Below are 13,552 nucleotides of genomic sequence, written 5' to 3'. Positions count from 1 at the left end.
CACTGATTAATTGTCCTAACTGTCAGGAAAATTCTCCTTAGTTTTAAGTTGCTTCTCTCCTTGATTAGTTTCCACCCATTGCTTCTTGTCCTGCCTTCAGGTGCTTTGGAGAATAGTTTGACTCCCTCTTCTTTGTGGCAACCCCTGAGATATTTGAAGACTGCTATCATGTCACCCCTAGTCCTTCTTTACATCAAACTAGACATACCCAATTCCAGCAACTGTTCTTTATGTTTTAGCCTCCGATCTCCTAATCATCTTTGTTGCTCTTCTCTGCACTCTTTCTAGAGTCTCCACATCTTTTTTTACATCGTGGCAACCAAAACTGGATGCAGTATTCAAAGTGTGGCCTTACCAAGGCCTTATACAGTGGTATTAACACTTCACGTGATCTTGATTCCATCCCTCTGTTTATGCAGCCTAGAACTGTGTTGGCTTTTTTTGGCAGCTGAAAACCTAAAAGTCATGATGGGGAATCCATGGGCCTTTGCATGCAAAACGGAATGAATAAACCTAAACTCTTAGCATCTCTGATCTATGTAACTAATGGCGAAGGAGGCTGGAAGTTAATTTCGGTAACATTTAAGAAAGGCAAAGATTTAATCTGGAACCTTCTACATTGAAGATGCTCAGCTCCCGAGTTACGGTTCACATAGAGATGTGCTGCAAAAGAAGGGAAGGTTTGTAAAAAGCCACTGATTGCTCTTCTTTGATCTGGCAGGTTTGTCTCGTCTTGGCTGGCTCTGCGTTCAGTAGATAGAAAGCTGAGATACTCCTGCTTGGTTCTTGGAGGTTGCATCCATTCAAAAGAAGGCAATTTTGCAATTATCTGTCACTCCTCTCAGTGCTTTCGAGTGCTTCTGAGACACACAGCAGCCAAGAAAGATTCATGGATGTACAAGCCGTTCCAACGGGTAGACTCCATCATCTGTAACACATCTGCCAATTTGGCAAACAATGTGATTCCTCTCCCATAATTTTCCTTCTTTGTATTTTATTTTAAAAAAACACATCCACCTGGTTTTCATTTCACCTATTAAAAGAACCTGTCTTGATGGTTGGGGAGGACAGAATTTATTTAAGCTGAATTCCAGGCGGCCAAAGGAATTCTGCTCACATAAAAATTTAATTCAGTTCTACCTGTAGTACAATCTCCTGACAGATCCATGCAACTATTTGGGATTCTGTGTATATAAATTGCCTATCAAGATGGTGAATAAGACATACCATAATAATTACATGTCTCATAAAACTTTCCAAATTAAACACTGTAGGCATACCAGAGGTGGTATTCAGCTTGTTCTGACCGGTTCTGGCAAACCAGTAGTGGAAATTTTGAGTAGTTCGGAGAACTGGCAAATACCACCTCTGGCTGGCTCCACCCCCATCTATTCGCTGCCTCCCGTGTCTCAGCTGATCGGCTGGGTCTTCTGCTGCCCTGCACGGGAGAATGGAGCTGGAAAGCAGATTAGTGGGGTGGGGAAGGAATGGGGATTTTATAGTATCCTTCCCCTGCAGTGGGGTAGAAATGGAGATTTTATAGTGTCCTTCATCCAGGAATGGGGATTTTGCAGTATCCTTCCCCCAGGAGTGGAAAGGGAATGAGGATTTTGCAGTATTCTTCCCCAAGAGTGGGGAGGGAATGGGGATTTTGCAGTGTCCTTCCCCCAGGAGTGGAGAGGGAATGAGGATTTTGCAGTATTCTTCCCCCAGGAGTGAGGAGGGAATGGGGATTTTGCATTATCCTTCCCCCAGGAATGGGGAGGGAATGGGGATTTTGCAGTGTCCTTCCCCCAGGAGTGGGGAGGGAATGGGGATTTTGCAGTATTCTTCCCCCAGGAGTGAGGAGGGAATGGGGATTTTGCAGTGTCCTTCCCCCAGGAGTCGGGAGGGAATGGGGATTTTGCATTATCCTTCCCCCAGGAATGGGGAGGGAATGGGGATTTTGCAGTGTCCTTCCCCCAGGAGTGGGGAGGGAATGGGGATTTTGCAGTGTCCTTCCCCCAGGAATGGGGAGGGAATGGGGATTTTGCAGTATCCTTCCCCCAGGAGTGGGGAGGGAATGGGGATTTTGCAGTGTCCTTCTCCCAGGAGTCGGGAGGGAATGGGGATTTTGCATTATCCTTCCCCCAGGAATGGGGAGGGAATGGGGATTTTGCAGTGTCCTTCCCCCAGGAGTGTGGAGGGAATGGGGATTTTGCAGTATCCTTCCCCCAGGAATGGGGAGGGAATGGGGATTTTGCAGTATCCGTCCCCTGCCACACCCACCTAGCCACACCACACCCACAGAACCGGTAGTAAACTTTTTTTGAATCCCATTACATACTGATTATCAGCAAAAAGGAATAATCACTTGGAAAGGAGGCTAACTAAAATAATACAAATGCCATTCAGAAGAATTCTACCTCTGTTTTGCAACTCAAAAGGAGGTAAGGAAGAAGCAAGACAAACTCTTTTTGGAGAGGAATTTCAAGAAGTTGGTACTTCCACAGAGAAGGTCCTGTCTTGTTAGACCTCAAACCCAGATCACCAGACCTCAACACACAGAACTGAAACAAGTCCAGAAGATCCTGAGAGACTATTCAGTTTTACCCAATGCTTTTCGACCAAGACCAGATTGGAGCTTTAAAAGTCCTTGGGAGAAGGGTGGCATATAAATCTAATAAACCATATAAATCTAATAAACCAATAAACCAAAAGTCAAAGAAAGCAGTGGGAACCAAGTCGCATAAAGCCGCGATGTAATCCACCAGGCCTGGATTACGTAAACATTCTAACATAGTGTTTTTTGATCTTGAGAACTTTAGGATGTGCGAACTTCAACTCCCAGAATTCCACTGGCTGGCTGTAGAATTCTGGGAATTGAAGTCCACACACACCTTAAAAGTTGCCATGATTGAGAAACTGCTCTAATTGGTAATGTGCAATTCCTGAACACACTAACACACTAACATTACATTCTAACATGTAGTGTTAGTCTGAACCAGTGGTGGGATTCAGCCAGTTCGCACCTACCCGGAAGAACCAGTTGTTAACTTTCTAAGCAGTTCAGAGAACTGGTTGTTGGAAGAAATCTCCTTTCGTTTTTTTCCATTTTTACAGGGCTAATCCTGTAAGGAAGGCAGGAAGGAAACATTCTGGTGTTGTTTCTAGCCTAATCTTTCTTGCCCCGCTTACAGAAACTGCCTCTGCGGTTAACCCTTAGTACATTGTAACAGCTAAAGCAAAGCGCCCCATTGATGTGAGTGACTTTGAGTTGGCTACGCCCACACGGTCACATGACCACTGGTCCACACCTACCTAGCTGGTCATTAGGGCAGAAAACCGGTTGTTAAATTAGTTGAATCCCACCACTGGTCTGAACATAGACTAACACTACATGGAGCATAATATTTCCAAATTGGCAGTTTCTAGATGTTCAGCAAGGCTACTCCAAATCACCTGAAAGGTAATCTGGACAACAAAACACTGAATGAAGTTAGGCCCAAGTACGGGTAGTCTGCGACTTACAACAATTCATTTAGTGACCGTTTGAAGTCACAAGGGTACAGAAAACATTGACTTACCACCATTTTTCACACGGTTGTTCCAGCCTCCCAGATAAATATGAGTCAGTTGCCAAACGCTTGGCAACTGACTCATATTTATGACGGTTGCAGTCTTGTCACCACCTGCAACCTTCTCACAAGCAAAGTCAGCGAGGGAAGCCAGATTGACTTAACGACCGTGTTACTAACTTTATATTACATTATGCCATTATGAAGTGGTATCAACCCTTCACGTGATCTTGATTCAACGCTCCTGTGTATGCAGCCTAGAACTGTGTTGGCTTTCTTGGCAGCTGCTGCAGACGGCTGGTTCCTGTTTAAGTGATTGTTCACTAGGACTCCCAAGTTCCCACTCAGTTATGAGAGGGGTACAATAAAGCAATGTGCGTGGGACATCTCCCCGCGCGTCCTATCCCCCTGTGCATGCATGCATGAGCCCTCCCCCCGCATGGCCCTCCCCCCACCCCGTTTTTGGCCTAACTCCCTGCAGTCTCCTAGTACCAAAAATGGGCTGCGGGGGGGGGGCACACACACTGTGCCCCATGCTCCCCTCAACCTCTGCGCATGTGTGCCTGACCCCCTGCCCCCCCGCATGTGCCCCCCCCGCACAAGCATGGCAGAGACCTGAAAATCAGCTGGCTGGCGGGAGGCGCGCGCACGCGTGAACGGTGGGGCTGAGCCGGGGCGACGGCTTGCATGCCCGCAGAGGGCTTTGCGCTTGCCAACTGTGGCCCATGTGCCATAGCTTCGCTCTCACAGACCTATACTGTCCATTATGTGTTGGCTTTTTCTTGCCTAAACTGTAGAACCTGACTTCTTCCAACTATTGAATTTCATTTTGTTAGATAGCGCCCCATGTTCAAATCTGTCAAGGTCCTTCCTGTATGTTAAGCCTATCTCCTGGAGTGCGGAGTCTCTTTTTTTTCAGGCATTAAAAAGATCACCCGGAAAGGCAGTCGATAAAACTGTAGCAAATGTATATTTTCCACTGAAGGTACCTTCGGTTGAGCAGTTCTGCCCACATGCTGTCTGTAGGGTATAGAACATCTCCCGGGCATGCTTGCCACCTTGAAGCAGAGCGGTCGGAAGCAGAAAAGGAAAAGGAACAAAACAACAAAACCAACCAAGGTAACAGAACGCAAAAGGAAATAAAAAGCACCGGGAGAAAAGAGAAAGAGAGAGAGAAATGAGGGACAGCTGATTAAAAGTCGCCATCAAAATACATTTAGAAATGAGATTAGCAAATTACGGCCAGAGAATTTAAAACGACAAGACAACATTAGGATCGCAAGTCAGTCACATATTATGGAAGAGGAGAGGAAACAAACAAACAAACAAACAAAAAGAAACAATCCAGCCATATAGCTTAGCTAAGGCATCAAGAACCAAAGCGTGAAAAAGGTAATTATATTAAAGTTAGCGACGATTCCATACAGAAATATTACAGCAGTTTTTCAATGCCAGACAGTCAATCCCTTGTTCGTTTTCTCCAACCCAAATCTAGGCAGTGCTACTTTCCATTCTGGGCAAGATTGCCAACGGGGTTCAACGTACCGACGATGTCAAACCACAAGGGGATGTTAGCTGGCTGCACGGAGACCACGCCGACAATTTCCGTCACTCGGTCGCTTTCCATGATGGTGAAGTTATAGAAGGGCTCATCGAAAGTCAGAGGAATGAGGGATGGAGGTGGTTTCTTAATCCATTCAATGTGGAGGCGTGCTGTAGAAGACTTCTGGGGCCGGCCGTTGTCAACTGCTTTGATCTGTTAGGCATGGGGGGGGGACAGAGAGGACACTTTAGCACACTTCTCTGGGCAAAGATTTCACCGCTGTTTTGCTTTCAAAACGGCCCCTGAATCCCCACAATCATGAAATGAATGGAGTTTTTCTAAATTACACTGCAGGGCTAGCAGGAGACATGATAGCATTGTTCCAATATCTCAGGGGTTACCACAAGGAAGAGGGAGTCAAACTATTCTCCAAAGCACCTGAAGGCAGGACAAGAAGCAATGGGTGGAAACCAATCAAAGAGATAAGCAACCTAGAATTAAGGAAAAATTTCCTAACAGTGAGAACAATTAATAAGGGGAACAAGTTGTGTCCAAACACTGGAAGTTTTTAAGAAGATGTTGGATAACCATTTGCCTGAAGTAGTGTAGGGCAGGCCTATCAAACTGGCGGCCCATGGGCAAGATGCGTCACGCACAGGCCACGCCCTTCTCGGCTCCGCAAAAAGCAAAAACTGTCATGATGCGTCATGTGACGTGATTGAGTTTGACACCCGTGGTACAGGGTTTTCTGCCTGAGCATGGAGTTGGACAAAAAGACATCTAAGGTCTCTTCCAACTCTGTTATCCTGTCACAACATTTTTTTATTTTTTGGTGAAAACATTTAAGGACATAAAGGAGGAAGAAAGGCACATGAACCTTTTCAGGAAGCAACTTGGTTCATGTTGGTCAGTTTACCTTCTGAAGCTCCGTTTTGACTCTTTGCTCCATGTGGCCTTACAAAGCTAATTGCCAATTAGGTCTTTGGCAGCATTTCAAGGGAGATAAAGATGGGTGCTTATCAGCCTTATCCCGAAAGACTTTGGCAGACTTCTGTCGGACTCATTACAAACTATTTCTGACTCATTACGGGCAGTGAATGAACATAATTCATAGCCATTGAAATAAAAAGAAGGGTTTTGGGACTAAGCGTGTGCTTTTTACTGTATCAGGAAGCCTAGGTCAGAACAAAACCCGTGCAAACTCTAATCAGGGTCAACGCTAGCCACACTTCTTGTGTGAAGCAGCAACCAAATATTCATCAGACTTGATTAAGCACTTTGAGCAAACAGTCTTGCTTGCCATTGAACTAGTTCCCAAGTTGCAAAGTTCATTTGTTACACAGAGTGAGTTGTGAAAAGCCACCTGCTTACTCTGTAATTTGCTGCCACCATGCATCCATTGTTATGGCTTTTAAATCAGATGCACCACAGAAGGCCTGCTGTTGACCTGCATGACACACTGACAGACACCTGTGCCCACTTAACCCTCCACCACTTGCCATCCAATTAAGTTCCTGTGAATTCCTTCCAATAATGAAGCAGGTGGATTCCAATTAATCTCTCATGTACAGGCCACCCTGCCAACTATTTTTCATATTCAGTGAGAGCGAGCCAATACTGAGTCTTAAAGTACACATTTGGTTTGAATGGTTTGAATGGAGATACCTGAATTCAACTTACTGGAAGGTCAAAAATTGAAAACCCATCAGGGGCGTGATGGATCACGGATTAAAGATATTTATTAGATGGAAAGCTAATAGCCCAGGTTCGAGACCAGAGTGTGGCGTGAGAGCTCCTGTTCCTTGCTCTAGCTCCTGCCCACCTAGCAATTCGAAAACATGCAAATGCAAGTAGATAAATAGGTACCACTACAATGGGAAAGTAATAGAGGTGGTTTCCTACCGGTTCGGCCGAATAGGTGGTAAGTTGGCCGGACACGTGACCATACCGGTTCTATCCTGGGCACCGCCATCTTTATGTTCTGTTCTGCACATGCGCAGAACAATCTTCATTGAAAAAAACACCCCCCCGCCCGTTTTTAATGGTGTGCACATGCGCAGACCTTTTTAAGTGCAAATGTGCATGTGTGCAGAATGCACAAATTTTTTCAGGCACTAAACTGGTAGTAATGCCGGCAGGAACCCATCCCTGGAAAGTAACAGTGTTCTGTGCACCTCAGCGTACAGTCATGCTGGCCACATGACCACAGAAATGTCTTCCAATAATGCTGGCTCCCTTGGCTAAGAAATGAGTCAGACACAACTAGACAGGGGAAATCTTTAAGATGGTTAGAAGTGTTTTATGGGCTGTAAAACATTTGTTCTAGGCCCATCATAACTTCATGTTAAGTGAAGTTGTGTTGTAAGTCGAGGACTATAGCAATAGCACTTAAGACTTATATACCGCTTCACAGTGCTTTACAGCCCTCTCTAAGCGGTTTACAGAGTCAGCGTGTTGCCCCCAACAACCTGGGTCCTCGTTTTATCCAACTCGGAAGGATGGAAGGCTGGGTCAACCTCAGCCGGTGAGATTTGAACTGCCGAATTGCAGCTAGCAGTCAGCTGAAGTAGCTTGCAGTACTGCACTCTAACCACTGTGCCACCTCGGCATAAGTATGTGTGTTTGTATAATATATATGTGGCGTGCAAGTGTGTGTGTATGTGAGGCATGATATTTTAAAATGACTAAAACGTTTGTAAAATGTTCATTCGAGGCCCGTCGTAATTTGTGGTTGTTAAACGGCCAGTCGTGAGTTGAGGACTTCCCATAAAGTACTTAAAAACAGTAAAACCAGCTCTTAAAGCTTATTCCAGTCCTGAAGTCTTACAGTTAAGATGTCGTAGCTCCCCGCAGTGAACTGCTTTCGTGAAGAAACCATCCCGGTCTTGGGGTCAATGAAGAACTTGGCGTCTTCGTTTCCATCCACAATGCTGTAGGAAATCTCGGCGTTGGGGCCTTCGTCCTTGTCGAAGGCAAAGGCTCGGTATATGGGCTCCCCTCTCTTCTTCCGGTCCCTTTCAGGCAACTTGACCTGATAGACTTTCTCTGGGAACTGAGGCTTGTTATCGTTTTCATCCAAAACCTGCACCACTAGCCATACCGTAGACTGTTTGGGAGAGACCCCTCCATCCGTTACTGTGACCTGAAGTGGAAAGAGGAACAATACCAACAAAAAAAAATGTTAAGGAGTGCACAAAACTAGTAAAAAGTTGAAATAGAATCTAAATAAATACAAACAAAATAATAATCATCTTCTTTTAATGACGGGGTGGAGTCTGGGCAACTGAATGGAACCGAGTGATTTACTGGCTGGATGCCCTTCCTGTCACCAATGCGGAGTTCTATTCGGCAGATATTCACAATGTGGCCAGAGAGAGAAATATCTGTCCTAGGATCGAACTCACCGCCTCCTGATTGTGAGGCGAGAGCTCCGCCTATAGGCCACCGTATCACTCAAATACAAACTAAACAGTGTTATCGCCTCAAACATCCTGTTTGGAATTTGAGATGAAAGCTTTGAGCCCCAAACTCAAAGCAGAATGGTTCCAATCTGAGGATGTTGTTAAGCAGGTTTTGTCTCATTTTTGTCAGGCCTGCAGTGGTTCCTTTAAGAATCTTTGGCCAGCCACAGTCTCATTAAGGGGGGGGGGGGAATAGCAAGGGGTAGAATGTGTTGTTTGCAAAATAAAAAACTGCTTTCTAGAAACTCAAGGTCATCTTTCGTCTCCACACCTTTGCACCTGACCGGAAGAAGCTGGGCCTAGGTGCTAGCATGGAAGAAGAAGATTGGACCATGTGATGGATTGTGGGTGTGGGGACAAGATCATGAACTTTTAACTGGGTGGGATTCTAATGTCATTTCCAGAATTGGGATTCCATAGCAATGTGCTAAGATGTCTGCTTTATTAAATTGGAACTTTAAGGAACGTTTTGCCTAGGACTCTGCTTTAATTCTACATGATACTTGGAATGCTGACATTATCCCAATTCTGGAAATGACATCAGAATCCCACCCAGTTAAAGGTTCATGATCTTGTCCCACACCCACAATCCATCACATGGTCCAATCTTCTTCTTCCACGCTAGCACCTACGCCCAACTGCTTCCCAACTTGTCACAGTTGTCAATTGGATTGCTGCAGTTAAGTTAGTGCTTGTTAAGTGACTCTGGCTTTGATTGTCAGAAGGTCACAAAAGGTGATCACATGAACCCAGGACCAGAGGTGATATTCAGCTGGTTCTGGTGAACCAGTAGCGGAAATTTTGAGTAGTTCGGCAAATATCACCTCTGGCTGGCCACGCCCCTCATCTATTCGCTGCCTCTTGAGTCCCAGCTAATCGGCTGGGTCTTCGTTTGTTGCCCTGGACAGGAGAACGGAGCTGGAAAGCAGGTTAGTGGGGTGGGGAGGTAATGGGGTTTTACAGAGGGAGGGAATGGGAATTTTACAGTATCTTATCCCCAAGAGTGGGGAGGGAATGGGGATTTTGCAGTATCTTTCCCCTGCCACGCCCACAGAACCAGTAGTAAAAATATTTGAATCCCACCACTGCCTGGGATGCTGCAAACTGTCATAAATACATGCCAGTTGCCAAGAATCTGAATTTTAAATCAGGTGACCATGGGGATTGTGCAACAGTTGTAAGTGTGAAAAATGGTCATGTCACTTTTCTCAGTGTCATAACTCTGAATAGTCATTAAACGAATGGTTGTAAGTTGTGGACTACTTGTACCATGTATTAGGCTGCAGAGGATGACTCATATGTTTGCTGCCCAATAGAATCAGATGCTTTCTTATGATAGCTGCAGTCTTTTCTATACTTATTCCTTTCCCTAGAATTCACTTCCTGAGTAAGATTGGCCCCCTTAGAATTCAAAAAGGTTTTAAAGACATCTTTTCCCCAAAACAGCTTTTAAGGTTGACTTAAAACTTAATTTTCAACTGTTATTCTAAAATGTTTTATTAATTTTGGTGGTAGGTTATTACAGCAAACCGCTCTGAGACTACAATAAGCAGTGAAATAACATTTTAATTATTATTCTTTAAGGGAATGTAGGCTGGCTTTGTAGATTTCCCTGAATGGAAATAATATCCCAGTAAAAAAAAAAAAAAATCCACCTAGGAGGTTTAATCGGTTTTACTTTGTGGAAAAGCAAGAAGGGAATAAATTAGTGGAGACATGAAGTAGTGGAGCAGTGAGGGTTCACAGTTTACAGTTGTCAATATCCCTCTTTGGCAAAACCAAAGTAAAACAATGATATCAAACTCTGGCATAAGTCTTTCTAGAACAGTTAACTATATAGCTGTGATGGTGAACCTATGGAACGGGTGCCACAGGTGGCCCGCAGAGTCCTCTCTGCGGGCATGTCGGCTGTCCCCCCAGCCCAGATCCACTGCGCATGTGCCTTCTGCCAGCCAGCTGGTCTTTGGGTCTCTGCCATGCATGCACGGGTGGCAGGACGCATGCGTGTGGGGGGGGCTTGCACTGAATTTTGGGACCTCGTGCAGCACCCCCGCGCCCCTTTTTGGCTTCCAGGTTGGTGCAGTCTTTCCAGGCACAAAATGGGGCATGTGGGGGCGCAGTGCGAGATCACCAAGGTTAAGAAATCCTGATATAATCACTCAAAAAAATTGACTTTATTAATTACATTTATACCCTGCTGCAATCATGGAAGATTCTCAGTGACTCACAATTAATCAACAAAAGCATGATAAGAGTACAGTGTGTGTGTGTGTATATATGTACGTATGTTTGTGTGTGTGTGTGTGTGTGTGTGTGTGTATATAGATAGATAGATAGATAGATAGGGAGGGAGGGAGGGAGGGAGAGTGAGTGAGTGTGAGTGAGCGAGTGAGTTACAACCCCCGGTATGCCCAAATACGGGAGGAAGTTCACTACTTCCATTCTGTCCATCGGCTCGTCACAAGAGACCATCCAGACAGAAACCCAAATACAACGTATGTATGTATGTATGTATGTATGTATGTATGTATGTATGTATGTATGTATGTATTGCATTTGTGCTGATAAATAAATAATGGGAGACTAGTATAGATCTATTTCAAGCTATTTAGCTTTCATCAGCTAGCCATACCCTTACTGGGATTTGAACCTGGGCAGTATGCTTCCTCCCATATTTGGGCATACCAGGGATTGTGACACAATATATATATTGTGTCGGGAAGTGCCAACTAAATATATATATATATGTGTGTGTGTGTATTTGTGTGTTTGTGTCCGTGCGTATGTGTATATGTATACACACACAGACACAGACGTACACACACACACATTGCAAGGCACTAAACCTCCCCAAACAAATAGGATTTCAGTCCTCAAAGCTCTCCAGAAAAACTATTATTAATTTCTTCCAGAAATCTGATAATGTTGAAGACCTTCAGTAGTGGACATTTAGGTGGGCTGGTCATTCTGCTTTTCAGAGTGAGGAAGCCAATCTGTCTGAAATCTCTGGGATCAGTCAAAACGGATATATGTCCAAAGATGCTCTCTGTATCTCTCTTATTTTTGTGATGATTCAGAATTATCAATTTCTTTTTTTTTTTTTACAAGAGTGAAAAGAAAACATGTGGGAAGTGCCGACTAAATAAACCAACACAGCAGTTAACCCACACAGCAATCAATATGAAATGGGAGGTCAACAGAGCCAGACAGAACAAAATATAATGGAGCTTGACTTGCAACCACCAAGCACTCTCATCATGGGAATTGCTGTATTAGCAGCTTTTTGCAAAAGAACCTAAGCTACTTTCAAGCTAGTAAAAAATCCATACCTGCCTCTCCTCTGTTATGTCACTGTGTTGGGTTGAAACAAGAAAGGAAAACGTTGAAAAATATATAGATGTATTATTTCTTTCCTCATCTTGCATTATTTATTTCCAGGGTTCCATCCACAGTGAAATGGTCAGCAATTCCACGTTAAACTAGCGCTCGGTTATTCATTTAACTTACTCAGCTCTCTGAACCTACTCAGCTCTATTCAAATTATTTGTTCTCTTTCTATCACATTGGTTTTCCCCCCTCCCCTTTTTCTTTTGTTTTCTGTTTTGATTAATGCATGTCATACCATGTAGGTCTTGAAAGCTGAAAAGCAATTTTACAATTAATGATTTCTCAGGCCCAAAGTGTAACTAGAGGGAAGTTTTCCAAATATGTGAACTACTTGTCTTGCGTTTCCCATGTATGAAGACAGTGGGGGGGGGGGGAGAACCAAAACTGATTTACTAAGCGATAACTGGAATTTTCTAATTGCTCAAATTTGCCCAAGTAGAACCTTTTTGGTAGAACTTTATAGGTTTTGTTTTTTTTAATCACATTTTTATACTGCCAATCTCACCTAAGTGACTCTGGGCAGTTTACAATAAAAACTATTACAAATTTGACTAAAAGAAGCTCATACAAGGTTAAGTGCCCCAAAGAGAATCTTGTGATTAAAAACTGAAAACTGTGATTAAAATGAAAAACTTCTAACATACTTACACATGACATTTGTTTCTTATCATTTGGAATCTGAAAACCCCTCCTACTTAATAATTAGTAATAATAATAATAATCTACGGCAGGTGGAGCTGGAATGCACAGTTCAAAGTGGATTTCTCTCACTATTTGAATCGCGTACTTTACTGAAATTCAGCCAACTACATACAGTACATAATGTATGCAGCAATTCATCTCATCCTTGGCTATCTTTAAGACCTATGGACTTCAACTCCCAGACTTCTTCATGGCTGGGGGATTCTCGGAGTTGAAGTCCACGTGACTTAAAAGTTGACAAGGACGAAAAGCAGCATTATACACTGCTTTCCATAAACTATATGTTTTGGAGAAATGATAATCTCAAAATCATGAAACTGCATCTCATTTACTGTGGGCACGTCACACAGTGGAATTCACTGGAGGAAGCAATTATGATTGGAAGAGTTAATGGTAAAAGGAAACAAAGACATCAAAGTACAAGGTGGTTGGACACTATCAAAGGTGACACCAGCCAGAGTGTAGAACAACTCAAAGAAGGAGTGCAAGATCAGAAGATGTGGAGGAGCCTGGCCTACAGAATTGCCAAGAGTTGGACTCAACTGAATGGATGATGATATCATCATCATCATCATCATCATCATCATCATCATCATCATCATCTCCCATGTGTGATCAGGCTTAGCTTCTACCGGATTGTCTCTGTTGCTGAGACTACTACACAGAGTGAAACCAAGACATTATGTTGAGGTTCTTGACATCAAACAAAAGGAACTGACCCAAATGAGACAGGACAGTCCTCATCAGTCAACTGAGCAACATGGAACCAATGATAGCGCAGAGGCAACAACTAGTGGGGAGAAGGACTCACAAGGGGCAGAGTAGATAGCAGAGAGATTATGGTATTTATCTCTTTATGCCCTCCTTTCTTTGTGTTAAGATAGTCCTTTCAGAAGTGACTT

General features: G+C 43.8%; 1 protein-coding gene across 7 annotated transcripts in view; it reads right to left on the bottom strand.

The window, feature by feature from the left end:
• FAT3 (FAT atypical cadherin 3) overlaps positions 1-13,552 on the bottom strand; it is a 553,941-nt gene that overhangs the window by 162,446 nt on the left and 377,943 nt on the right. For 5 of the 7 annotated variants that reach the window (XM_087721078.1, XM_087721079.1, XM_087721081.1 and 2 more), the window contains exons 5-7: positions 7,928-8,242; positions 5,103-5,313; positions 4,547-4,615 (exon numbers count right to left, since the gene is read on the bottom strand). In XM_087721078.1, the coding sequence (XP_087577204.1) occupies positions 4,547-4,615; positions 5,103-5,313; positions 7,928-8,242 (595 nt within the window). The remainder of the gene's footprint in view (positions 1-4,546; positions 4,616-5,102; positions 5,314-7,927; positions 8,243-13,552) is intronic. The other 2 variants (XM_087721080.1, XM_087721082.1) reach the window with 1 other exon arrangement.

Source organism: Thamnophis sirtalis, unplaced genomic scaffold (genome assembly GCF_051295495.1).
Source record: "Thamnophis sirtalis isolate CommonGarterSnake01/CBP01778 unplaced genomic scaffold, rThaSir2_p1.2 scaffold_8, whole genome shotgun sequence".
NCBI lineage: Eukaryota > Metazoa > Chordata > Lepidosauria > Squamata > Natricidae > Thamnophis > Thamnophis sirtalis.
This window is presented reverse-complemented; position numbering and strand designations above follow the sequence as displayed.